Source organism: Entelurus aequoreus, linkage group LG18 (genome assembly GCF_033978785.1).
Source record: "Entelurus aequoreus isolate RoL-2023_Sb linkage group LG18, RoL_Eaeq_v1.1, whole genome shotgun sequence".
NCBI lineage: Eukaryota > Metazoa > Chordata > Actinopteri > Syngnathiformes > Syngnathidae > Entelurus > Entelurus aequoreus.
The window spans coordinates 15614473-15641697 of NC_084748.1; the positions used below are offsets into that span (position 1 = coordinate 15614473).

The window sequence follows — 27225 nt, forward strand, 5'->3', positions numbered from 1 at the left end:
GCCATCAGGAGCAAGGGTGAAGTGTCTTGCCCAAGGACACAACGGACGTGACTAGGATGGTAGAAGGTGGGGATTGAACCCCAGTAACCAGCAACCCTCCGATTGCTGGCACGGCCACTCTACCAACTTCGCCACGCCGCCCCCTTTATGAGATCTGTAGTACTTTTATGGAATTTTTGTACTTTTCAAAAATGTCCGCTTGGCTTGCAAATAATAGTGCTAGACTCCGGTATTTAAAAATAAACTAAAACTACTCGATTGTATTTGTTGCTTGAACACTATACAGTACTGATGTTGCTGTGTGTGTGTGTTTGTGTGTGTGTGTGTGTGTGTGTGTGTGTGTGTGTGTGTGTGTGTGTGTGTGTGTGTGTGTGTGTGTGTGTGTGTGTGTGTGTGTGTGTGTGTGTGTGTGTGTGTTCTGGCAATGCTTACTTAATGGGGACATCGCTCTGTTTACACAGTCACTTTTAGGGGACCTCTGACGGTATGGGGACAAAAAAACAGGTCCCCTAAAGGGAAACCTTTTTAAACGATAGTCAGATCCATTCTGAAGATGCCTAAGTGATTTTTAAGCTTTGGCCCATAAAACATGTTTACTGGTTAGTTTGAGTGTGAGACATTTGCACAGCAGCCCCCTCATCGGGCTGTAGCTGGTACCGCTGTATGGTATCCATCCTTAGTTAAAACTAATATATTTTTCCAAAAACAAAATCTGGTTTAGTGTTCCTTAGGATGACATTTTCATACAGCATGATTCTAAAACATTATTACCTTAAATTATGATTAACATTCAGAATGTTCCATCCTTCTATATATGGTAGGTGGAGTTGCAGACAACTTCATTACTGCTAAATAGCAGTTTTCAGTAATGTCACAGAAGATGCAAGATTTGATTTAAGTGATTTAAGTGGTGAAACTTCCTATAAGAGGACAGCTGTAGTGCTGTATTCTGAGGATCATGTCATATTTCCTTTGAACTCTTTTTTTATTTTTCAAATGGTCCTCAGTAGTCACGTACAAATTTGTGTGAATTATGCAAAATTATTTTAAATTTGGTCCCCATGAACCATATTAACTCTTTTTCCCCAGGGTCCCCGGTAAGAATGATCGGCACATTACTTCATCAATCCAGAGATTTAAAGACGTGTATGAACTAACTGGGCAGTGGACATTTGACCTCATTTTTGTTATGCCTCCACAACCTGTAGAAAGGGTGGTCCCCGCAAATGATGATCAAAAACTTGGTCCCCATTCCAAATGATAACCAGTGTGTGTGTGTGTGTGTGTGTGCATGTGTTTTCTTCCAGGTAATTACTCTGGAAGGCTGGGTAGACATCATGTATTACGTAATGGATGCCCACTCTTTCTACAACTTTATCTACTTCATCTTCCTCATTATAGTAAGTAACCACGTGCACGCTCACACACGCACACACGCACGCACACACACACACACACACACACATCAAGTGCCGTATCTGGCAGGTTGAATTCAAAGAGGATCTATCTGATGTGTCCTATTTCTTCCTGCACGTCACGTTACGCGATAAGAGATGTGACGGTGTAGCATATGCTGCGTTGTAGATAAGCATCCAGGTGTGACCGCACGTGTTATCACGTCCAGGTGGGATCCTTCTTCATGATCAACCTGTGCCTGGTCGTCATAGCAACCCAGTTCTCCGAGACCAAGCAGCGGGAGCACGCCTTAATGAAATCGGAGCAGCGCGCCCGACAGCTCCACCAATCGGCTTCCACGCTGGCCAGCGACAGCCAACCGGGCAGCTGCTACGAGGAGATCATCCGCTACCTGGCCCACCTGGGCCGCAAGGCGTGGCGCCGCCTGTCCCGCCTCGTGGCCCGCGCCGCCCCGCGCCTGCGCTGCGCGTGCGTGTGCCGGCGGGACCGCGGCTTCAGCCCCCGAGGGGGCGGGGCCGGGGAAATCAACGGGCTGGCCCATCGGCATTCGGGTCACAGCCCCGGCGACCTCTCGCACCTTCATCAGGTGTACCACCAGCGCCACACGCTGCCGCCGGAGCGTGGCCTCAGCGGCGCAGGGAATGGATTTAATTACCCCGTCATCTCGCCACTCCTCACTCATCTGGATGCAAAGAGTCCGAATCACAAGAGGCTGGTTGCCATGGAGACTGTCAACAGGCTGCCACAGCTGGTGTTGGAACACGGTGAGATGTCTCAATATCTGCACATGCTCACGTTCTTTAATGACCAAAGTTATCCCTCATTTATTGCTCTTAATTGGAACCAAGCCTGACCGTGATAAATGAAACACCTCGAAATAGGAATTCCTAATTATAAATCAAACATTATCAAAACTAGAGTTGTCCGGTAATATCGGACTGCCGATAATATCGGCCGATAAATGCTTTAAAATGTAATATCAGAAAGTATCGGTATCGGTTTCAAAATGGTCTGTATCGGTTTCAAAAAGTAAAAATTATGACTTCTTAAAACGCCGCTGTGTACACGGACGTAGGGAGAAGTACAGAGCGCCAATAAACCTTAAAGGCACTGCCCATACGTGCCGGCCCAGTCACATAATATCTACGGCTTTTCACACACACAAGTGAATACAAGGCATAATTGGTCAACAGCCATACAGGTCACACTGAGGGTAGTCGTATAAACAACTTTAACACTGTTACAAAAATGCGCCACACTGTGAACCCACACCAAACAAGAATGACAAACACATTTCGGGGGAACATCCGCACCGTAACACAACATAAACACAACAGAACAAATTGAACCCAGAACCCCTTGCAGCACTAACTCTTCAGGGACGCTGCAATATACACCCCCCGCTACTCCCTACCCCCCTCTTCCCACCTCAACCCCGCCCCCACCCCAACCCCGCCCACCTCAACCTCCTCATGCTCTCTCAGAGAGAGCATGTCCCAAATTCCAAGCTGCTGTTTTGAGGCATGTTGAAAAAAATAATGCACTTTGTGACTTCAATAATAAATATGGCAGTGCCATGTTGGCATTTTTTTTCCATAACTTGAGTTGATTTATTTTGGAAAACCTTGTTACATTGTTTAATGCATCCAGCGGGGCATCATAACAAAATTAGGCATACTAATGTGTTAATTCCACGACTGTATATATCGGTATCGGTTGATATCGGAATCGGTAATTAAGAGTTGGACAATATCGGAATATCGGATATCGGCAAAAAAGCCATTATCGGACATGTCTAATCAAAACCTATTTTTGGCTTTTTAAATGTTTTTCTTTACTCTGAGATTCCTCATTTGACCCATTTTACGCGATATAGTAATGCTTTCTGGGGCTGAGCCAATCAGTGGCCACGATAATGAACAGCAGACTCTGATTGGTTGGGTCTCATCTAGTGGCCCATACTATTGTAGTATTGATATTTTTAGTTCATTTAGCCATTTTTTATACAAAAATTACTTGACTTTGGCCAAAAATATGTAAATATTTATATTTTTAAATCAGCAATAGAGCAAATTTGCTAACTTTGAAGCGCAACCTGAAGAAGGATAACTGTAAATGATATATTCACATCCACAATAGAAGGAGCAAAGGTGACGAGCATGCTAAGTCTTTATGCCAATTTTTATGCAAATTTTTCAACCGTTTACCTCAGAGTCATATAATTTGGTACTTCACATATGCTAACTGTTAGCATGCTAGAATGTTAATATTATCAGCTTAACCTTTTTAGCCAATTTTTCCACCATGCACCACTGTCATATAACTTGATACTTGACACACGCTAACTGTTAGCATGCTAGTATGCTAACGCTGGCATGCTAATTTTTAAGCTAATTTTTAAGCTAATTTGGCAGCTATATAAGTGTTATATAAGTGTTATATAACTTGGTATTTTAACACCAGCTAAATTTTAGCATGTTAGCTTTTTTTTTAGCTAATTTTACCTGTGTATGCCTCAGAGTCGTGTAACTTGGTACATGCTAACATTAGCATTTCAGTTCGACTCGCGCATTGCGCTGCTCGCGCACATTCAACATTCGCACGCAATTTGTCCTGAATTGATCAGTTCCGGAGTCAAAATGTAGACATCAAAAAAACCTGTAACAACTATACAGGCAATGTTTTAAGTTACATTTAAAGGCCTACTGAAATGAATTTTTTTTATTTAAACGGGAATAGCAGATCCATTCTATGTGTCATACTTGATCATTTCGCGATATTGCCATATTTTTGCTGAAAGGATTTAGTAGAGAAAATCGACGATAAAGTTCGCAACTTTTGCTCGCTGATAAAAAAAAGCTTTGCCTATACCGGAAGTAGCGTGACGTCACAGGAGCTAACATTCCTCACAATTCCCCGTTGTTTACAATGGAGCGAGAGATTCGGAGCGACAAAGCGACGATTACCCCATTAATTTGAGCGAGGATGAAAGATTCGTAGATGAGGAACGTTACAGTGAAGGACTAGAGAGGCAGTGATGGACGTATCTTTTTTCGCTCTGACCGTAACTTAGGTACAAGCTGGCTCATTGGATTCCACACTCTCTCCTTTTTCTATTGTGGATCACGGATTTGTATTTTAAACCACCCCGGATACTATATCCTCTTGAAAATGAGAGTCGAGCACGCGAAATGGACATTTAAAGTGACTTTTATCTCCACGACAATACATCGGTGACACACTTAGCTACTGAGCTAACGTGATAGCATCGTTCTCAAATGAAGATAGAAACAAAATAAATAAACCCCTGACTGGAAGGATAGACAGAAGATCAACAATACTATTAAACCATGTACATGTAACTACACGGTTAAAAATTCTCAGCCTGTTAAGGCTTAACAATGCTGTTGCTAACGACGCTAAGGCTAATTTAGCAACTTAGCAACCGGACCTCACAGAACTATGATAAAAACATTAGCGCTCCACCTACGTCAGCCAGCCCCCATCTTCCCATCAACAGCCGTGCTCACCTGCGTTCCAGCGATCGACGGCGCGACGAAGGACTTCATCCGTGGGTTTGGCGGCAAGCATCGGCTAGGCGTAGTAAGTAGTCCTTGTTGTGTTGCTGTAAGTATTATACTTAGCCGCTAATACACCGATCGATCCCACCTACAACGTTCTTCTTTGCAGCCTCCATTGTTCATTAAACAAATTGCAAAAGATTCACCAACACAGATGTCCAGATTACTGTGGAATTTTGTCGAAGAAAACAAGAGGTTTTTGTATCGGGTCGATGGGGTACAACCACTTCCGTGGATTTTGTGGCGTCACGCGCATAAATCATATCCAAAGGAGTTTTTCAACCGGAAGTGTGGCGGGAATTTTAAAATTGCACTTTATAAGTTAACCCGGCCGTATTGGCATGTGTTTCAATGTTAAGATTTCATCATTGATATATAAACTATCAGACTGCGTGGTCGGTAGTAGTGGCTTTCAGTAGGCCTTTAAACAATTATACAAGTGTAAAAAACAAAAAAACACTGTTTCCTGAAACATGAGAAGAGGCTAAGGGGCATATTTATCTCAAAGATCTTCCTGAAAAGACTATTTTTAAGCACTTTTCATAGTAATGCATATGAACAATAAAACACTCAACTTGATTAATAAGTGATGAAAGCAAGATTTGAAGATAATATCATGTCATTTAGTATTATTATAATTATGTACTATAATGTATATATAATTATATACACACGTATATATATATATATATATATATATATTTATGTGTATACAGTATATATTTATAAATAAATATATATACATAAATACACACATATAAAAATATATATATGATAATGCTTCCCAATGTGCCATAGGTAATTACGTACGTGTTCAAAACAAAAACCAACAAAAAAAGCACCTTGTGTAAACACCTTGTCAACAAGCTAAGTACGAGTAAACAAATATTCCACTACAGCATCTGAGGAAGGACATAATCCCGTTGAAGTTATTATTTTCAGTCGTCTTAACAAAAGAGGCTTTGTTTAAGGCTTTGCAGTATATATTGGAATACTAAAGGTATTAGAAATCTTACACTCTTCTACATCTAAGACATAAAATTGAAATTCGTACCATGTTTTTCGGATTTTAGGGCACATCGGATTATAAAGCGCACTGCCGATGAGCGGATCTATTCAGGTATATTTTTATATAAAAGGCGCACCGGATTATAAGGCGCATTAAAGGGGTGATATTATGATTCTTTCTACATGTAAAACACTTCCTTGTGGTCTACATAACATGTAATGGTGGTTCTTTGGTCAAAATGTTGCATAGATTATGTTTTACAGGCATCTTTAAGTCAATTTCTGACTATCTATATCTCTCAATCTACGTGCCTCCACTTTGACAACGTCTTCTCCCCGTCATCTTTGTTGTACCGGAAGTTTTTAGCGCTTCCATAGCGAGTCTACTGACAGATATAAGTTACAACTATACGCTACTTTATATTAGAAATGGCAACAACGTAGGATGAATGCCCCACAACAAGAAGATAGAGAAAAAGAAGGAGCTTATTGACTAGAATGGCGGACGTGCTCAAATTTTCGGGACTTATACAGATCCCAAATACACAACAGCAGGAAACAACAGGTAAGGAAAGTTGGTTTTGTACAAAACTCCAGATAATTTGTCTCCTAATAGGTGCCATTTTGGAGTCCTCATACGCACACCATAATGAGACCCGTATGTTGAAGCACAATATGTCAGACTACGGTAGCCGTAATGCTCCGCGTTCCATCAAACGGTGCGGTTTCGTAGCTTACCAAAGTCGTACTAAAACATTTTCACAGATTGTTGTTCTATATTCTCAATGGGACATTTAAAGTTTCGGTGTTACAGGTACTTGCTAGCGTTATTTATTGAACAGGCATCAACCTACAGTCCACACATACCCCTTTTGTGTGGCTGCCATCTACTGGTCACTTTCATTATTCCACCTTGTGTCAAATAAATTTGCCTAGAGGTCGGTAAGCACAACCAGAATTAATATGTACATTAGTTGCACCAGGTTATAAGGCGCACTGTTGATTTTATAAAAAATGAAATAAATTTGGGTGCGTCTTACAGTCCGAAAAATACAGGATATTTACTTATAGAAAGCTATAAAAAAAAGTAGTCATTTGATGATTTCTTCATAATTAGATTCTAAATTTTGAAACATCTAAGACAAGTTATAGACTTAGACTTCCTTTTTATTGTCATTCAAATTTGAACTTTACAGTACAGATAAGAACACAATTTTGTTGCATTAGCTCATGGTAGTGCAGGATAAAAAAGCAAAAAGATGCAGATATAAATAATATAATAATATATTATAATAATATAATAAATAATATATAATAATAGTCTTCACTTAGCATAGTACAGTGGTACCTCAGGATACCAGTTTAATTGGTTTTGTGACCTCGAAAAACTTGTATCCTCAGCCATTAAATCAATTTAATCGGTGCTTGCCCGCCCAGAACAGCACAATTTTAACATTTAGCATGTCTTTTAATAAGAAAATCTAACTTTTAGATAGGAAATATTGTATAAAAACAATACTATAGAATGTAGTACAAACAAGCAAAGTAGTTTTTTGAAATAATAAAATAATATTGTACAGTATTGCTCAAAAGTTTTCATTATGTCTTCTATTCATACACTCATTCAAATGTTTCTTGTAATCAGACCTTATTTTCGGTACATTAGATGGAATCTAATCTAGTCAGGTGACACTTCTGAAAAAGACTGCAGATGACAGTCGAAACATGTCAGGTAAAGATTCCATCTAATATACCGAAAATATGGTCTGATTACAAGAACATTTGAAAGAGTAAATGCACAGTATTTGCGTTGGAGGGTGGACTTCTACAGTATCTCCTTCCAGCTGCTTTTCAGTCAAACACACAATCAGCAGCTACTCCATATATTCATTGATACATTTCCGATATGTACACTACCGTTCAAAAGTTTGGGGTCACATTGAAATGTCCTTATTTTTGAAGGAAAAGCACTGTACTTTTCAATGAAGATAACTTTAAACTAGTCTTAACTTTAAAGAAATACACTCTATACATTGCTAATGTGGTAAATGACTATTCTATCTGCAAATGTCTGGTTTTTGGTGCAATATCTACATAGGTGTATAGAGGCCCATTTCCAGAAACTATCACTCCAGTGTTCTAATGGTACAATGTGTTTGCTCATTGGCTCAGAAGGCTAATTGATGATTGGAAAACCCTTGTGCAATCATGTTCACACATCTGAAAACAGTTTAGCTCGTTACAGAAGCTACAAAACTGACCTTCCTTTGAGCAGATTGAGTTTCTGGAGCATCACATTTGTGGGGTCAATTAAACGCTCAAAATGGCCAGAAAAAGAGAACTTTCATCTGAAACTCGACAGTCTATTCTTGTTCTTAGAAATGAAGGCTATTCCACAAAATTGTTTGGGTGACCCCAAACTTTTGAACGGTAGTGTAGATATTATTTTAGCTAGCTACACACGCTCTCATGTTTTGGATTATTTCTTTCTTTAACTCAATGAATAGCCACTTCTTCTCAGCACTGTCCTTCGCACTATCTTTCTTCCTTCCCATGCTTGGAAAACAAAGTTGTGTACATTTCGAGCTATCAGCTAGCAAGACCGGCTGTTTTGGTCGTATATGTAAGGGGTTCACTGTGACTTTCGCCACGCCAACTAGCAGTGGGGATGCACGTTACCCCAATTTTTGCTCGCAACCAAAAGCATAACAGTTAGCGCTTATCCCTAAAAACTGGTGAGTTGAGGCACTCATATCTTGAGGTACCACTGACGGACCCACCCCCTGCTGCTCCTTGGTCTCTGGAGGAGAAAATCCCAGGTGTGAAAGAGCATTAATGTTCCCTCATCACGATTGATGGTGTCATTGATGAGGGAACATTTATGCTCTCTCACACCTGGCACTAGCGGGTAGTGGGAGGGGGATGCCAATTCTTAGATGCATCGCTTTTCGGACGTGAACCATTTTGAATCGATTCACAAACTTCCAAATTTGGATGATTTTAATCTGTTGAATAAGGTAATACAGACCGTTCTATAGAGAGGGACTAAAAAGTGCGATACCTCTCATCTCTGGACTGCTGACCGAGGGCCCGAAGAAGCTGCTTCCCTATGTTGCCGCTGAATGTCGTCGTTCATGAAGTTCAGTGTATTCTCAGGGCATTGAATCCATCGCCACTGGACTGTTCGGGTTGTCTAAATCCGTGTTTCTAAACCACAGAGGCTCATTGTTGGGTTGCGAGCGCCCCATAGAGGCCGCCAAAAATATCTGTTTCACAGCTGTAGTCTGTGTGGGCCGCAGCGGTACTCAGTTGTAATACACTTTTTCCACCACTTCTGGCAGTAATGACAATAACAAACAAACAGAATAAGTCTGGAGCTAAAGTCATAGAGAAGTTTCTTCAGTGCAAAAAATATGACTAAGGTGGTGAAGCTTTATTTTAATTTGCACTTTAATTTTATAGACAGTTTATTTAGGATAAAATATATAGTACAGGCCAAAAGTTTGGACACACCTTCTCATTTCAATGCGTTTTCTTTATTTTCATGACTATTTACATTGTAGATTGTCACTGAAGGCCTCAAAACTATGACACCTTTGAAGTGAAAACCATTTCAGGTGACTACCTCTTGAAGCTCATCAAGAGAATGCCAAGAGTGTGCGAAACAATAGTTTTGAAGAAACTAGAATATTAAACATATTTTCAGTTATTTCACCTTTTTTTGTTAAGTACATAACGCCACATAGTTTTGATGCCTTCAGTGACAATCTACAATGTAAATAGTCATGAAAATAAAGAAAACGCCTTGAATGAAAAGGTGTGTCCAAACTTGGCCTGTACTGTATATGATTATTATTATTTTTTTTAATTAATTTAGTTCGAATGTAATTATTTTAGCACTGCGTGATTGTGTGTCCATTTATTTTTCATCAGTTTCAGGAGTCCCCTTACTTACTGACCTAAGCCTTGATAATCATCTTTGTGATTAACACACGCTTTCATATCATGTGACAAGGCTTATCCTGATAAATTGTAAGTAGGTCCAGAGTAAGATTACTAAATCAGTGTTAATACTTGAGTGAGCTCCGGGGCCGTCTGTAGTGGAAAAGGTTAACAACTCCTGCTCTAAAATACTTTTAGCAGACTTCCTTAGTTTGTACTCAAGGACTAGATAGTACATTTGTAGTCTGAGTTAGGTGTACGTAGTATTCCTCTAGACATGTCCTAAAAAACAATTGATTCCCTGTGTGTTTAGCAGGTCTGCAGCCATCGATTATTACAGTCATCAAGTAATCTATCCATTAGTTTGTTCCATTTATGAAGTAATCGGATAAAACAGACTTTATAGCTTCATTGTGTATTTTAGGGAAAATAGTTTAAATAGACCAAAACAATTCTGCTTTCCGTCACCTTCAATCATTTTTCTAATTAATGCACATCATCAACATTGAAATTGCACATTTAACATGTCTGCATGAATAAAAAAGGTGGGGAAAAAACTGCTCTTATGTACGCTCTATTGCAGTGGCTATGCGGAATCTATTTCTGGGTATTTATACTCCATGATACGTTTTTATTAGTGACACTCATTAAACGAGTAATTGATGAGACACAGTACAAGTTGAAGCTGTTTTTCTTATCAAATCAGTCAATTCAATCAATCAGTCGTTGCAGAACTGAACTGTTCGGGTTGGAGTGTTTTCATTTACGTCGAATAAATGTAGTCGGAGTTAAACCTAATGTAGACATTTTTGAAAACATCAATGTCTTTACTGTAAAAAAAACCCAGTCCTTCTTCAATAGTGGGTGCTTTATCAGTATCATGCTTCAAACCCTGCTCATTGTAGCCATTAATCCGGACTTCTTCATATTTATTGATTGAAAAAAAAATCAGCACAAATTGTTGCTGTGGTCGAATTTATTAATAATTATTGAGTTTATTTAATTTAATTTTTCAGTATCAAATGGTTGAAGTCAGTCCAAAAATTTTGGGTTTTAATAAGAATTAAAACATTTTTTGCGTCAGGCAAATTGATGCATTCTAAATATATATAAAAAACAATGTTAATACAGGTATTATTTATTACAAGTTGATCTGTATTTCTTTACTTTGTTCTCTTTAATGTTAATAAATATACAGTACAGGCCAAAAGTTTGGACACGCCTTCTCATTCAATGTGTTTTCTTTATTTTCATGACTATTTAAATTGTAGATTGTCACTGAAGGCATCAAAACTATGAATTAACACATGTGGAGTCATGTACTTAACAAAAAAAGCTGAAATAACTGAAAACACGTTTTATATTCTAGTTTTTTCAAAATAGCCACCCTTTGCTCTCACTACTTTTTCGCACACTCTTGGCATTCTCTCGATGAGCTTCAAGAGGTAGTCACCTGAAATGGTGTGCTTGAAGCTCATCGAGAGAATGCCAAGAGTGTGCATAGCAGTAATCAGAGCAAAGAGTGGCTATTTTGAAGAAACTAGAATATAAAACATGTTTTCAGTTATTTCACCTTTTTTTGTTAAGTGCATAACTCCACGTGTTCATTCATAGTTTTGATGCCTTCAGTGACAATCTACAATGTAAATAGTCATGAAAATAAAGAAAACACATTGAATGAGGTGAATGTGTGTCCAAACGTTTGGCCTGTATTGTACATTGTTATGCAGAGGTGTACTTATAACAATTGTATAGACAAATAATACTGTTTGTACAATATATGCCTAGTATTATTATTTTTGACGATCCATATACGTTGACAAGCATACACACAATATTTTTGCACAACTGCCAGCTTGCACGTCCTTTCCAGATGTACTGAACAGCAACCTCAGAGCAATTTTAGTCTTGCAAAATCACACTGCATGAGCTAAATAGTTGCTGTTGCTTTTTCTCCTCCCAGTACTGCGGCCGTTCTAATGATAAGCATGCATTCTGCAATATTCATGACGACAGGCACGCTAAATAGACTGCGCTCCTGATTCTGCTAACGTACAGTAACAGACCCAATCCTCCGCTGACAAGTTTAGTACATCAGCTTTGTGCGCTATCAAGTTCACAACTCTTTTAACATACGCAAAGTCGATCAGGCCCCGTATTTGACGATTTCATCAATTGACGACTTGCACAACAGCAGCATCAGCGTTACATAAGACGCATCAAATGTTCATATAATCCACTAATAAATTCTAATTGTAGCCGGGACGCAAACAAGCGAGTAGAAAAAAAAAACAGACTGTGTTTCCTTGAGCTTGGAATGCATTCATTATAATTGATGTCTGCAGGCAGGAAGTTTCCTTGCAGCCCACATTATGTACAGTTACACATCACGGTGCGACTTGATTGGATTTACCGCCTCACTCCTCGGTAGTCGTGACGACGGCGAGGGAAGCACTCGTGTCAGATTACTGTTGGTTTTTTATGTCATAGACGTGCTTTTCTCTTCTTTCCCCCGAGCTGCTCGCTAATGATTGTGCACAAATCTTCTGCCCACTTCCCCCCCAACACACACAGTCACGCACGCACACACATGCACGCACACGCACACACACATATCCATTTTCTAATAAAACGTAACCCCGCCCCCTCTTGCACCGAGTGTCCCGACAGCAGCTTCAGTGTTATCGACTATTTTTGTTCCGCCGCAAATGAAATGAAGGTGCGTAAACAAAGATTGGAAGGGGGTCAACACAACTCATAAAAACTGAACTTCCGCTACCTGTGTACAATTTAGAGCAGCGATTCTCAGACTGTGGTACGCAGACTCCACCTACACCAAATAACCACTTGACGAAAGTTTTATTTTCCTGTATTCAAACACAGTGTTCTCGGGTCAAGACAAAATCTTTCTGTGGATTACAATACATCAAAGAAACAGAACACCTTCATGTTGCTTCCCATCCTACACAGTGAAGTTTTAGAAGCCTTCTGCTTGGTAGGATCAAAGACAGCTTGTGTCCTCTCGCCGGGCGAGCTGAACTCAATGTAACACAAAGTTTTGTGATAACTTAGATACAATTATTCTGACACATATTCCTCTCAAATATTGTTCACAAATCTGTCTAAATCTGTGTTAGTGATCATTTCTTCTTTGCCGAGAAAATCCATCCCACCTCACAGGTGTGACATATCAAAAATGCTGATTAAACAGAATGATTATTGCACAGGTGTGCCTTAGGCTGCCCACAACAAGAGGCAATTCTGAAATGTGCAGTTTTATTACACAGCACAATGCCACAGACGTCACAAGTTTTGAAGGAGCATGCAGTTTGCATGCTGACTACAGGACAGTCCACCAGAGCTGTTGCCCTTGAATTGAATGTTCATTTCTCTACCATAAGCCGTCTCCAAAGGCGCTTCAGAGAATTTGGCAGTACATCCAACCGGCTTCACAACCGCAGACCACATGTAACCAAACCAGCCCAGGACCTCCACATCCAGCAGGTGCAACTCCATGATCGTCTGAGACCAGCCACCCGGACAGCTGCTGCAACAATTGGTTTGGGTAAACAAAGAAATTCTGCTGTGAGATACCGTCTCAGGGAAGCTCATCTGCATGCCTGACGTCCTCATCAAGGTCCTGACCTAACTACAGTTCGTTGCCGTAACCGACTTGAGTGGGCAAACGCTCACATTCGATGGTGTCTGGCACATTGGAGATGTGTTCCCTTCATGGATGATTGCCCGTGTTCACTGTTCAGGGCAGATGGCAGAAAGCGTGTGTGGCGTTGTGTGGGAGAGCTGTTTGTTGATGTCAACGTTGTGAATGGAGTGGCCCATGGTGGGGGTGGGGTTATGGTATGGTATGTTATGGATAACGAAAGAAAGTGCATTTTATTGATAGCATTTTGAAAGCACAGAGATGCCGTGACGAGATCCTGAGGCCCATTGTTGTGCCATTCACCCGAGACCATCACCTCATGTTGCAGCATGACAATGCACGGCCCCACGTTGCAAGGATCTGTACACAATTCCCGGAAGCTGAAAACATCCCAGTTCTTGCATGGCCAGCATACTCACCGGACATGACACCCATTGAGCATGTTTGGGATGCTGTGGATCGGCGTATACCACAGCATGTTCCACTTCCTGCCATTATTCCATACTTGCCAAACCTCACGATTTTTCCGGGAGACTCCCGAATTTCAGTGCCCCTCCCGAAAATCTCCCGGGGCAACCGCTCTCCCGAAGTTCTCCCGATTTTCACCCGGGCAACAATATTAAGGGCGTGTCGTGATGGCGCTACCTTTAGCGTCCTCTACAAACTGTCGTCACGTCCGCTTTTTCACCATACAAACAGCGTGCCGGCCCAGTCACATGTTGTATGCGGCTTCTGCAGACACACGTAAGTGACTGCAAGACATACTTGATCAACAGCCATACAGGTCACACTGAGGGTGGACGTATAAACAACTTTAACACTGTTACAAATATGCGCCACACTGTGAACCCACACCAAACAAGAATGACAAACACATTTCGGGAGAACATCCGCACCGTAACACAACATAAACACAACAGAACAAATACCCAGAATCCCTTGCAGCCCTAACTCTTCCGGGCTACAATATACACCCCCCGCTACCACCAACCCCCCGCCCCCCCTCCTCCAATCTCCCGAATTCGGAGGTCTCAAAGTTGGCAAGTATGCATTATCCAGCAACTTCACACAGCCTTTGAAGAGTGGACCAACATTCCACAGGCCACAATCAACAACCCGATAAACTCTTTGCGAAGGAGCTGACCACCAATAAAGCAAAGCTGCACATTTTATAGTGGCCTTTTATTGTGGGCAGCCTAATGCACACCTGTGCAATAATCATGCTGTTTAATCAGCATCTTGATATGCCACACCTGTGAGGTGGGATGGATTACCTTGGCAAAGAAGAAATGCTCACTAACACAGATTTAGACAGATTTGTGAACAATATTCGAGAAGGTATTTTGTGTATATAGTAAAACTTTTACATCTTTGATTTCAACTCAAGTGTTGCAATTTTATATTTTTGTTCAGTATAAAACCAGTGCCTTGTTTTTAATGAATACTTGGGCCTGCTACGCTGGTGTATTTTAATGTTGGTCATTGTGGTGGTACTTGGAGAGACAGGTGTTTTCTGAGGTGGAACTTGGAGAAAAAAGTTTGTTGTGGTGGACTGCAGGAGTCACCAGTGTGTCCTTCATGTCCCTTCGTGTCCAGGTGGATGTGTTGCCCATCCGGCGCTACCCCTGCCGGGGGAGGTCCCGGTGGAGTCCTCGGGGACGTGTCCGTACTGCAGCTACTACAACCAACTGTGTGACCCCGAAAATGCCAACGAGGGTCCCGATGACCATCAGCGTGGCCCCTGCAAGAGCCCGGAGCCTTGCAGCAGCCCCCGTCTGGGCGAGGGGCAGGTGGCTCGCCCTGTGGGGGGGGCGAAGAGGCTGTGCGAACATTGCTGGGCGGAGCTGAGGACCAAACTGGAGCTGATTGTGGGCAGCAGATACTTCAACAGGGGGATCATGATCGCGATACTTATCAACACGCTGTCCATGGGCATTGAATATCACAAACAGGTACGCTTTTTCTCTATGGGTGTGTGTGTGTGTGTGTGTGTGTGTGTGTGTGTGTGTGTGTGTGTGTGTGTGTGTGTGTGTGTGTGTGTGTGTGTGTGTGTGTGTGTGTGTGGAGGGCGATGTGGGCGGGTCTTTTGCAGGTCAGACATGACCGCTGTTTGATTGAAAATGGACGCGTTGATGACAGTGTGCGTGGCCGACTCAATAAACGCACCCTCCAATCAACACTTGCTGCATGGCACACATGGGGTGTGTGTGTGTGTGTGTGTGTGTGTTGTGTGTGTGTGTATGTGTGTGCGTGTGTGTCCGACGATGAAGGAACTCATAAGACCTGAAGTGTTAATTAAAGTGTGACCCTGGGACAAGCGAGAGTGAGAGAGAGAGAGAAAATAGGAGTGGAGGAAGGAGAGGGAGTAGGTTAGATGATGTGCGAAAGGGAGGGCGGAGCACCGGGCCCGCTTGCCTTTTGGCTTATTTGCTGAACTGCATGATTTATAAATGAGCGACGGAAACACACACAAATATCGGGACACAATTTTAATCAATCAGAGGTTGGGCGAGACCGCTTAGATTTTAATTGGAGTTTTCACTTGAGATTGTCTTGTCCTGTTGGCAGGTTAATATCAGGTAATAAATATCGGATTTTAGTATGCACTGTATTATCGAAGACGGGTAAAGGGCAAAGTACGGCCTGCAGCTTGGGTTTTGTTGGCCCGCAGCATATTGTAGAAACAATTCAAAAAACTTAAGAATGTAAGAAAACATTTGTAAAATGCTCAAATTTTGCTACCAATCACTAACAATATTACGCTTTGACACTTGCAAAACAAAACGGATGCACATTTTTGTCTTTAATTGGGAACTGCACTTTTAAAAAAATGGTGTCTATTATTCACAATCCCGATGTCAATGAAGAACAAAGTTCAGGCAGAGTTGAAGGGCGCAGACATACTTGCCAACCTTGAGACCTCCAATATCGGGAGGTGGGGGGTAGGGGGTGGGTGGGGAGGGGATGCGGCTTGGTCGGGGGTGGGGGTGGGGGGTGGGGGGGGGGGGGGTGGTTGGGGGCGTGGGGCGTGGTTATTTACAGCTGGAATTCACCAACTCGAGTATTTCATACATATATATATATATATTTATATATATATATATATATATATATATATATATATATATATATATATATATATATATATATATATATATATATATATATATATATATGTATGAAATACTTGACTTTCAGTGAATTCTAGTTATATATATATATATATATATATATATATATTTATTTATTTTATATATATATATTTATTTATTTTATTTACATAAAAGAAATACTTGAATTTCAGTGTTCCGGTGGCTATCCATTAGATGGCAGTATTGTCCTGTTTAACTTCTCCGTTCATGATGAGTATATCATTTCGGCCACCGTGTTCAATGGAGAAGAACATACACCTTCCCCTTCGAACTGTCCTGGATGAACTGAAATTCTTGTTTACATTCGTTTTGGAACTTGCAAGCATATTTCTTCATCTTGCTCGTCGACGGCGAGCATGTCTGTAATTTCTTCGTTCTTCTGCTTCGTCTCCTTGTTGTGTGCGCAGTTGTGCACTGTACTCTCTAAAAGCCCTAGATGTTATGACGTCATTGGGCAGGCAAGCTGTTTATATTGTGGGAAAGCGGACGTGAGAACAGGCTGTCCCCACTCAGTCTCAGGTCCGCATTGAGCTGGAGGGGGCGTGGCCTCCAGCTCCGGCTGAATACCGGGAGTTTGTCGCGAGAAAATCTCTGCCGGGAGGTTGTCGGGAGAGGCGCTGAATACCGGGATTCTCCCGCTAAAAACGGGAGGGTTGGCAAGTATGGGCGCAGAGGACGTCGCTCTAACTATCACTGCCTGTGCAAAACAAACACTGATTAATCTTCATTCATTTATGGTAACGCAATATTTTTTTGGGATTAATCATATAACATACATAACACGTTAATGTTGACAGCCTTCGTTATACTGTCATGTCAGTATTTTACCAGACTTTTTTTTTGTTTACAGTAAACAGTAAAAAAAAACAAAAAAACATTTAAATAGCTCAGTCGTCAGAATTTCACCGTAGTGTATATACAGTGTTTTATTTTATACCTAATTATTTTAATGGTACATTTCTGGTTTTTACAGTTTTTAGGTTTGGCATTTGTTGCTAGGTAGAATAGAAAACAAAAAACTATTAGCATGCATTAGACTGGAGAAAAAAATCCTGTTGATTCCATCCATCCATTTTCTACCGCTTGTCCCTTTCAGATTTTACAATAAAAATCTGTAACAACATTTATAGTGGTTTTTACACCGAATTACTGTGAATGGGAAAAAATGGCACCCCAGTTATTTTAACGGTAAAATTCTGGCTGTAATGCCAGTATTTTACCAGACAGTTTTTTACAGTGAACAAACAAACAAACAAAAAAAACATATATATATATATATATATATATATATATATATATATATATATATATATATATATATATATATATATATATATATATATATATATATATTTTTTTTTTTTTTTTTTTTTTTTTCTTTTTTCTGGCAGCTCTGTAGCCAGAATTTTTTTTTAACATTTGTTTAATGAACCCTGAGATTTTTTGTTAAAATAAAGCCAATAATGCATTTTTTTGTGGTCCCTTTTATTTAGAAAAGTACCGAAAAGTATTGAAATAATTTTGGTACTGGTACCAAAATATTGGTATCGTTTTTTTTTGTTGCTTTTTTACTCTTGGTTACAGTAAATAAATAAAAAAACAATACCACAGTTATTTTTATGTTGAGCTGGCATTTTTTTACCGTAAAATTTATGGTTGTTGTATTTACAGTAGATTACTGTAAATTGATTTTAAAAAAATATTGCCACTTCAATTTTAACAGGAAATTCTGGCAACTAAACGTACAGTATTTTACTGTCAAATCTACCGACTTTTTTTTTGTGTTTTGATGCTCAATCTGCTGTTATCCGTGAGTCACAAAGCTGAGAAAGGACAAGGAAAACTGTAATTAGTCATGTGTAGTACAGCAACAGAATTGTTTAGGATTTGTTTTCTGTTGCTCGGCAGAAATACCAAAAAAAAAAATTAACAATCATATGTTAGTCATGCTTACTCTTGGCAAGTTGGGGCCGAAGGTAAAGCCAGGAAAGTACAGGGAAGAACAGGAAATCAAAAAGTCACTCCAAAAACACAACTATACGTATGAAGGGATGTGTTAATTAATAAACATTACTGTGAATTTGAATTATTACTCTGCATTAAATATAAATACAAATGGAGAAAGTGTTACACAGTCAATTAAGCATTACTATTAAAACCCGCCCCTGTAAAATGCAGTCTCACAAGAGTCCCATAATTAGTCCTTTAGGCTACATCAGTGTAGATTAGACCTGTGGGGACTCCTTTACTTGTATGTATAACACTGCAGCTTAATAAAATGTGCCAAGCAATGCAGTGCAAAGTCATTCCGGATGTTTTTGCTGTAGTGCAGCGACATTTTCCCTCATCTGAACGAACGTGACCCCGGCAACTGTGTTCTGTTTCATCTGGAACACCTCAGAGACTCGCTCCTGAGAGAGATCTGCCAGATGTCACTGGGCATGCTCACATTTCAGCTATACACACACACACACACACACACACACAAACACACGTATACCGAAAGAGACATGTCACATCCGCTCTAATAAATAGTGTGAGAGTGAGTCTCCCACAAGAATCTATTCTATTCTTTCATGCTATATGAAGTATACACACACAACATAGTCCATGTCATGTTACACAAAGTATACACACACACACAACATAGTCCATGTCATGTTACACAAAGTATATACACACACACAACATAGTCCATGTCATATTACACAAAGTATATACACAAACACACACAACATAGTCCATGTCTTGTTACACGAAGAATATACACACACACAACATAGTCCATGTCATGTTACATGAAGTATATACACACACAACGTAGTCCATGTCATGTTACACAAAGTATATACACACACACAACATAGTCCATGTCTTGTTACACGAAGTATATATACACACACACACACAACATAGTCCATGTCATGTTACATGAAGTATATACACACACAACATAGTCCATGTCATGGTATATGAAGTATATACACACACAACATAGTCCCATGTCATGTTACATTAAGTATATACACACACACACAACACAGTCTATGTCATGGTATATGAAGTATACACACACAAACACAACATAGTCTATGTCTTGTTACATGAAGTATATACACACACAATATAGTCCATGTCATGTTATATAGAGTATTTAAACACACAATATAGTCCATGTCATGTTATATAGAGTATATAAACACAATATAGTCCCTGTCATGTTGTATGAAGTACAAACACAATATAGTACATGTCATGTTATATAGAGTATACAAACACAATATAGTCTATATCATGTTATATAGAGTATAAAAACACAATATAATCCTTGTTGTTCTTCAGTCAAAGCAACTTAAATATGTCAATTCTGTGTCTTCATTTTAAAAAGCCTAAACATGCATTGCCGCCTTTTACGCACTCGTTGCTGAGAAAAACGGAGCAATGAAATGGTATTTCTGTTGCACACATTGGAATTATGCAAATTTAACTTTCACCTGATAAAGTAAATTGAATCCCAGCGCTCCATAATTAATTTCTCTGCATTCGTTCACATTCTGCATGCTGCACTACTCCTAACACAAGTCGGGTCTCCTGCTACACCTTATTTATTTCATATTTAATACAGAGTAAGGATTTAAATGCAGACATGATGATAATGGCAACAGTGTTGTTTTCTTTTTTACATTAATTCCATTCAAAAATGGCCTTTGGGGCAAAAACAGTTGTGCCCCACATTTTTGCCTAGCAACAAGTGGCCAATCAAAAATAATAACGACATATAAATAAATAATACAACGTTTACGACGTTTATTGAGCTTCAGGTTGTGCCGTTGATTTTACCACTGAAATTTGGTCATTTCCCAACCAACAACGTGGATCTAACGTGAGACATCAATTTAGAAATACCACTATTTTGCAAGGTTGTTTTAAAGTCAGTTTTAAAGGACATGTGTGTTCATTTTTCATTTCATTTTTATTTATCTCCTTCATTGATGTGCATCTTTGATAGACAATTTCACCACAATTATTCAGTTATACAGTGACACACCAATGCCTGAGAAGGAGCAGGATGAAGAAAATCTTATATTTTCCTGCCCCCTTCAACATAATGCGTAGTCTTACTTAATGGTATATAAACCAACAATTACATCCAAATATAACGAAAACAAACAAAAAAACACAAGTGCAAAACTTCATGAAGTACAAACCGAACAAAAAAACAAAAGAAGTAATATACACCTCACGGGATGATACAAAACAAATACAAAATCAGGCAAAAAATAAGTAAAATAATCGGTTTCATAATACACCTTACGGTGCAACCTGGACACATCATCAGTGATTCTCCCGGGGTCATAGGGTGTTTCGGGTCTTAATCAAACACCCTCTCCCGGGCGACCCAGCCGAGGGTGATCAGTCCCTCGACTTGTGTCCAGGTAGCGCTCCACGCCACACGTCCCCCCTCCGACGGTCTGCCCCGGGGTTGCGCCGGTGGTGCTTGGAGGTTCCAGGCACTGTGGGGAATGTCCGGGCCTGGGTCCTCCTCCGTCTCATCAGGGCCGTACAAGGTACTGGCCCTGTGCGTTGCACCACGGGTTTCCTCAGGCAGCCTATCTTGATCTTATGTGTCTTCAGGGTTTTTCGCAGCGTTATTTGGGTGCTCCCTTGCAGGAGCTGCAGCTTGGGATGCTACCCCTCCCTGCCCCGGTTGCCGTCTTTCCGGGCTGTCAACTGTCTCTCCAGTTGTCACCACTCTTTCGAGGTTGTCATCCAGCCTCTTCCTGGAAGTCAATGGCGATGCCATACTAGATCGGTTTAATACTAGTTTGGTTTAATATATATAATCGGTTTAATATATATAATAAATATAAAGCAAAATGTAAACACTTATGGCTGTCCATATGATTTTATTGTTCTGTCTTTATATATTTTTTCAATTGGAATATATTTTTACAATCTTTTATCTCATTGTAAAGAGAATTCCATAGTTTAACCCCCACCACTGATATACACATTTGTTTTAAAGTTGTCCTTGAATACTGATGTTGGAAATAACCTTTTCTTCTATGCTCTTCATTCTCAGATGTGATGACAAACATTGTTTGTAAATTTGCTGGTAATGTTTTACTTTTAGCCTTAAACATGACACATAATGTCTGTAACTTTACTAGCTCCTGTAATTTCAATAAACCCGAATTAATGAATAATATGTTAGTGTGTTCTAAGTAATCTACTTTATGAATAATCCTTATAGCTCTTTTCTGTAGTTGATACAATGCCTTTATGTTACTCTTATATGTGTTCCCCCACACTTCCACATAGTAGCTGATATATGTGTAATCAATCAATGTTTTGTTCCTGCTGGGATATCAGTTTGGAAGATCTGATCATTTAAAGTGAAGTAATGATGCAGGCAATTTTGCGCCTGCAAAATTAATTCGCAATTAATCAACGCCCATCAGTTTAGTATCTGTCTGTGATCATCCAAAGTCATTAAAGTTTACTTGGTGATGTCAAGAAGCAGTTTTCCCTGCCAGGCTCTGCCCACCACAAACCTTTAAGTACTGACCCATCTGGCACGTCAGGGTGTCATCGTCACCCTTTGTACCAATTATGATCAAGACCTACATTTGTGGAGTCTTGTTATGAATGTTGGAAGTTTTGTGACGAACCATTAGATCAAAGTTTGGCGCCATGCCACACGCACATCCTATGGCGTAGGCAAAATTCCTTCACAATTTTTCATCTATCTAGTATCTGTCATTTTAACCTTGCCTCATTTGTTCAAAGTCCCTAGGAGGATTTTGTTAAAGTACGACCCCTGTTTTTGGCCTACAAATGGCCGACAGAAACTAAGCTCGTCGACTTCATGTTTGTTTCTGAATATGGGTTCATGGGACTTTTAAGGCCGTCATGTCATGATGGACGTCTCCAGCGATTCTTCGTGAGGCTAAGTGAATCTTGTGGCAGGGGCAACTTTTTTCAATTTTCAAGGGAGCGCTGGAGAGTCAATTATAAATGTTGTGTTCCTGGACACCAAAATATAAAATATTTTGCCACACCTGACACGCATGGATTTGAATAGTATATATGTATACACATAATATATATATGTATATACTTTATATATATATATATATATATATATATATATATATATATATATATATATATATATATATATATATATATATATATATATATATATATATATATATAAATAAAGTATATACATATATATATTATATATATATATATGTATATAAATTTAAATATAAATAAAATTTTGTGGAATAGCCTTCATTTCTAAGAACAAGAATAGACTGTCGAGTTTCAGATGAAAGTTCTCTTTTTCTGGCCACTTTGAGCGTTTAATTGACCCCACAAATGTGATGCTCCAGAAACTCAATCTGCTCAAAGGGAGGTCAGTTTTGTAGCTTCTGTAACGAGCTCAACTGTTTTCAGATGTGTGAACATGATTGCACAAGGGTTTTCTAATCATCAATTAGCCTTCTGAGCCAATGAGCAAACACATTGTACCATTAGAACACTGGAGTGATAGTTTCTGGAAATGGGCCTCTATACACCTATGTAGATATTGCACCAAAAACCAGACATTTGCAGCTAGAATAGTCATTTACCACATTAGCAATGTATAGAGTGTATTTCTTTAAAGTTAAGACTAGTTTAAAGTTATCTTCATTGAAAAGTACAGTGCTTTTCCTTCAAAAATAAGGACATTTCAATGTGACCCCAAACTTTTGAACGGTAGTGTGTATATATATATATATATATATATATATATATATATATATATATATATATATATATATATATATATATATATATATATATATATATATATATATATATATATATATATATATACACAGTGTATACGTATATACAGTTTATATATAAATAAAACAATACATATACAATATATATACACATGAATTAATATGTAAATGTATATATGTATAACATATACAGTACAGGCCAAAAGTTTGGACACCTTCTCATTCAATGGGTTTTCTTTATTTTTATGACTATGAGATTGTCACTGAAGGCATCAAAACTATGAATGAACACACGTAGAGTTATGTACTTAACAAAAAAAGGAGAAATAACTGAAAACATGTTTTCTATTCTAGTTTCTTCAAAATAGCCACCCTTTGCTCTGATTACTGTTTTGCACAATCTTGGCATTCTCTCGATGAGCTTCAAGAGGTAGTCACCTGAAATGGTTTTCACTTCGAAGGTGTGATAGTTTTGATGCCTTCAGTGACGATCTACAATGTAAATAGTCATGATAACAAAGAAAACGCATTGAAATGAGAAGGTGTGTCCAAACTTTTGGCCTGTACTGTATATCATCTGACCACAGAACGTTAGTCCAGAAGGTCTTATCTTTGTCCATGTGATGTCAGATGATATAAAAATTGAGCTGTTTGGCCACAATACCCAGCAATATGTTTGGAGGAGAAAAGGCGAGGCCTTTAATCCCAGGAACACCATTCCCACCGTCAAGCATGGTGGTGGTAGTATTATGCTCTGGGCCTGTTTTGCTGCTAATGTAACTGGTGCTTTAAATGGGACAATGAAAAAGGAGAATTAACTCCAAATTCTTCAGGACAACCTAAAATGATAAGCCCGGAGGTTGGGTCTTGGGCGCAGTTGGTTGTTCCAACAGGACAACGACCCCAAACACACGTCAAAAGTGGTAGAGGAATGGCTAAATCAGGCTAGAATTTAAGTTTTAGAATGGCCTTCCCAAAGTCCTGACTTAAACGTGTGGACAATGCTGAAGAAACAAGTCCATGTCAGAAAAAACAACAAATTTAACTCAACTGTGCCAATTTGTCAAGAGGAGTGGTCAAAAATTCAAGCAGAAGCTTGTGGATGGCTACCAAAAGCGCCTTATTGCAGTGAAACTTGCCAAGGGACATGTAAGCAAATATTAACATGGCTGTATGTATACTTTTGACCCAGCAGATTTGGTCACATTTTCAGTAGACCCATAATACATTCATAAAACAACCAAACTTCAAGACAGCCATGATATTATGTTCTTTACAAGTGTATGTAAACTTTTGATCGCAACTATATATATATATATATATATATATATATATATATATATATATATATATATATATATATATATATATACATACAAATATATATATATTTTTAATTTATTTATTTTGTATTTTTTTGTATTTTTTTTTTGTTCTGTTTTGGTTTTTTCCTCTGGTCACTAGAGAAAACATATTTTGCTAACATTAGCCACTTTCATCATGTGTGTTTAGCCACAGGAGCTGACTGATATTTTGGAGATCAGCAACATGGTGTTCACCAGCCTCTTCAGCCTGGAGATGCTCCTTAAAGTCCTCGCTTTGGGGCTCTTTGGGTACATCAAGAACCCTTACAACGGCTTCGACAGCATCATCGTCATCATCAGGTAGGGGGCTCGACACCTGAAAGGCGTAATGATGACTTTGTTCAGTGTTGGTTTGAAAAATGTGATGTCGCAGCGTGTGGGAGATTGTGGGCGAGGCAGAGGGCGGCCTGTCCGTGCTGCGGACGTTCCGGTTGCTGAGGGTTTTGAAGCTGGTCCGCTTCCTGCCGGCCCTGAGGAGACAGCTGGTGGTGCTGATGAAGACCATGGACAACGTGGCCACCTTCTCCATGCTGCTCATGCTCTTCATTTTCATTTTCAGGTACCAACATTGCATAATATTACCCAAATAATATATACTTGTACAGTGATACCTCAGTTTTCATATGATATGATTTTTTGGCTGAACAAAATATTGCTGCGGTTTCGGTTATTGCATGGCTAAACAAGGCACAGAACAAACTACCGTATTTTTCGGACTATAAGTCGCAGTTTTTTTCATAGTTTGGCCGGGGGTGCGACTTATACTCAGGAGCGACTTATGTGTGAAATTATTAACACATTAGCGTAAAATATCAAATAATATTATTTAACTCATTCACGTAAGAGACTAGACGTATAAGATTTCATGGGATTTAGTGATTAGGAGTGACAGATTGTTTGGTAAACGTATAGCATGTTCTATATGTTATAGTTATTTGAATGACTCTTACCATAATATGTTACGTTAACATACCAGGCACGTTCTCAGTTGGTTATTTATGCCTCATATAACGTACACTTATTCAGCCTGTTGTTCACTATTCTTTATTTAGTTTAAATTGCCTTTCAAATGTCTTTTCTTGGTGTTGGCTTTTATCAAATAAATTTCCCCCAAAAATGCGACTTATACTCCAGTGCAACTTGGATGTTTTTTTCCTTCTTTATCATGCATTTTCGGCTGGTGCGACTTATACTCCGGAGCGACTTATACTCCGAAAAAACGGTAGTCGGTTTGCCCACATATCATTTTGGGGAATCCACAGCCCGTTAACAAAGAATCCTGTGCGTTTTTATACTCTTTTTTTTTAATTGAAAAAGACTGCAAAGAAATTCACCATTGGCAGAAATTTAATTGAGGATTTTATCTTGAGCCACCCCCCCCCAAACCCTATTTTCAAAAATGTTTTCACAATTTTTTTTTTTATGTGAAAAATGTTTATGGTTTATGTTTGTTTTGTACTAAAACAAATTTGTGCGAAATAAATAGTTTTTTAGTGCAAAAAATACAAATACATTTAACATAATTAAAAGTTTAATTAATTTACATTTAACATGCGCTTATTAACACAAAGAGTATAGGGAAGGGCGGCAATGGCCATTGGGCCAAAGAAAGGTGTGTGTACCAGCACTTTGATAAAGAAGGTGAGAAATACTTTTGAATTCATATTTATGGCTGTATGGAACAGATTCATTGGATTTATGTAGGGATGTCCGATAATGGCTTTTTTGCCGATATTCCGATATTGTCCAACTCTTAATTACCGATACCGATATCAACCGATACCGATATATACAGTCGTGGAATTAACACATTATTATGCCTAATTTGGACAACCAGGTATGGTGAAGATAAGGTTCTTTAAAAAAAAAAAAAAAAAAAATAAGATGAATAAATTAAAAACATTTTCTTGAATAAAATAGAAAGTAAAACAATATAAAAACAGTTAGATAGAAACTAGTAATTAATGAAAATGAGTCAAATTAACTGTTAAAGGTTAGTACTGTTAGTGGACCAGCAGCACGCACAATCATGTGTGCTTACGGACTGTATCCCTTGCAGACTGTATTGATATATATTGATATATAATGTAGGAACCAGAATATTAATAACAGAAAGAAACAACCCTTTTGTGTGAATGAGTGTAAATGGGGGAGGGAGTTTTTTTGGGTTGGTGCACTAATTGTAAGTGTATCTTGTGTTTTTTATGTTGATTTAATTAAAAAACAACAACAACAAAAACGATACCGATAATAAAAAAAACCCGATACCGATAATTTCCGATATTACATTTTAAAGCATTT

General features: G+C 39.0%; 1 protein-coding gene across 5 annotated transcripts in view; it reads left to right on the plus strand.

The window, feature by feature from the left end:
• LOC133633853 (voltage-dependent T-type calcium channel subunit alpha-1H-like) overlaps window positions 1–27225 on the plus strand; it is a 160403-nt gene that overhangs the window by 74026 nt on the left and 59152 nt on the right. For all 5 annotated transcript variants that reach the window (XR_009821842.1, XR_009821843.1, XM_062026598.1 and 2 more), the window contains exons 10-14: window positions 1308–1400; window positions 1625–2180; window positions 15205–15560; window positions 25073–25224; window positions 25298–25483. Coding sequence is in view for 3 of the 5 variants with exons in the window: in XM_062026598.1 (XP_061882582.1) it covers window positions 1308–1400; window positions 1625–2180; window positions 15205–15560; window positions 25073–25224; window positions 25298–25483 (1343 nt within the window). In the remaining 2 variants the exon portion in view is untranslated. The remainder of the gene's footprint in view (window positions 1–1307; window positions 1401–1624; window positions 2181–15204; window positions 15561–25072; window positions 25225–25297; window positions 25484–27225) is intronic.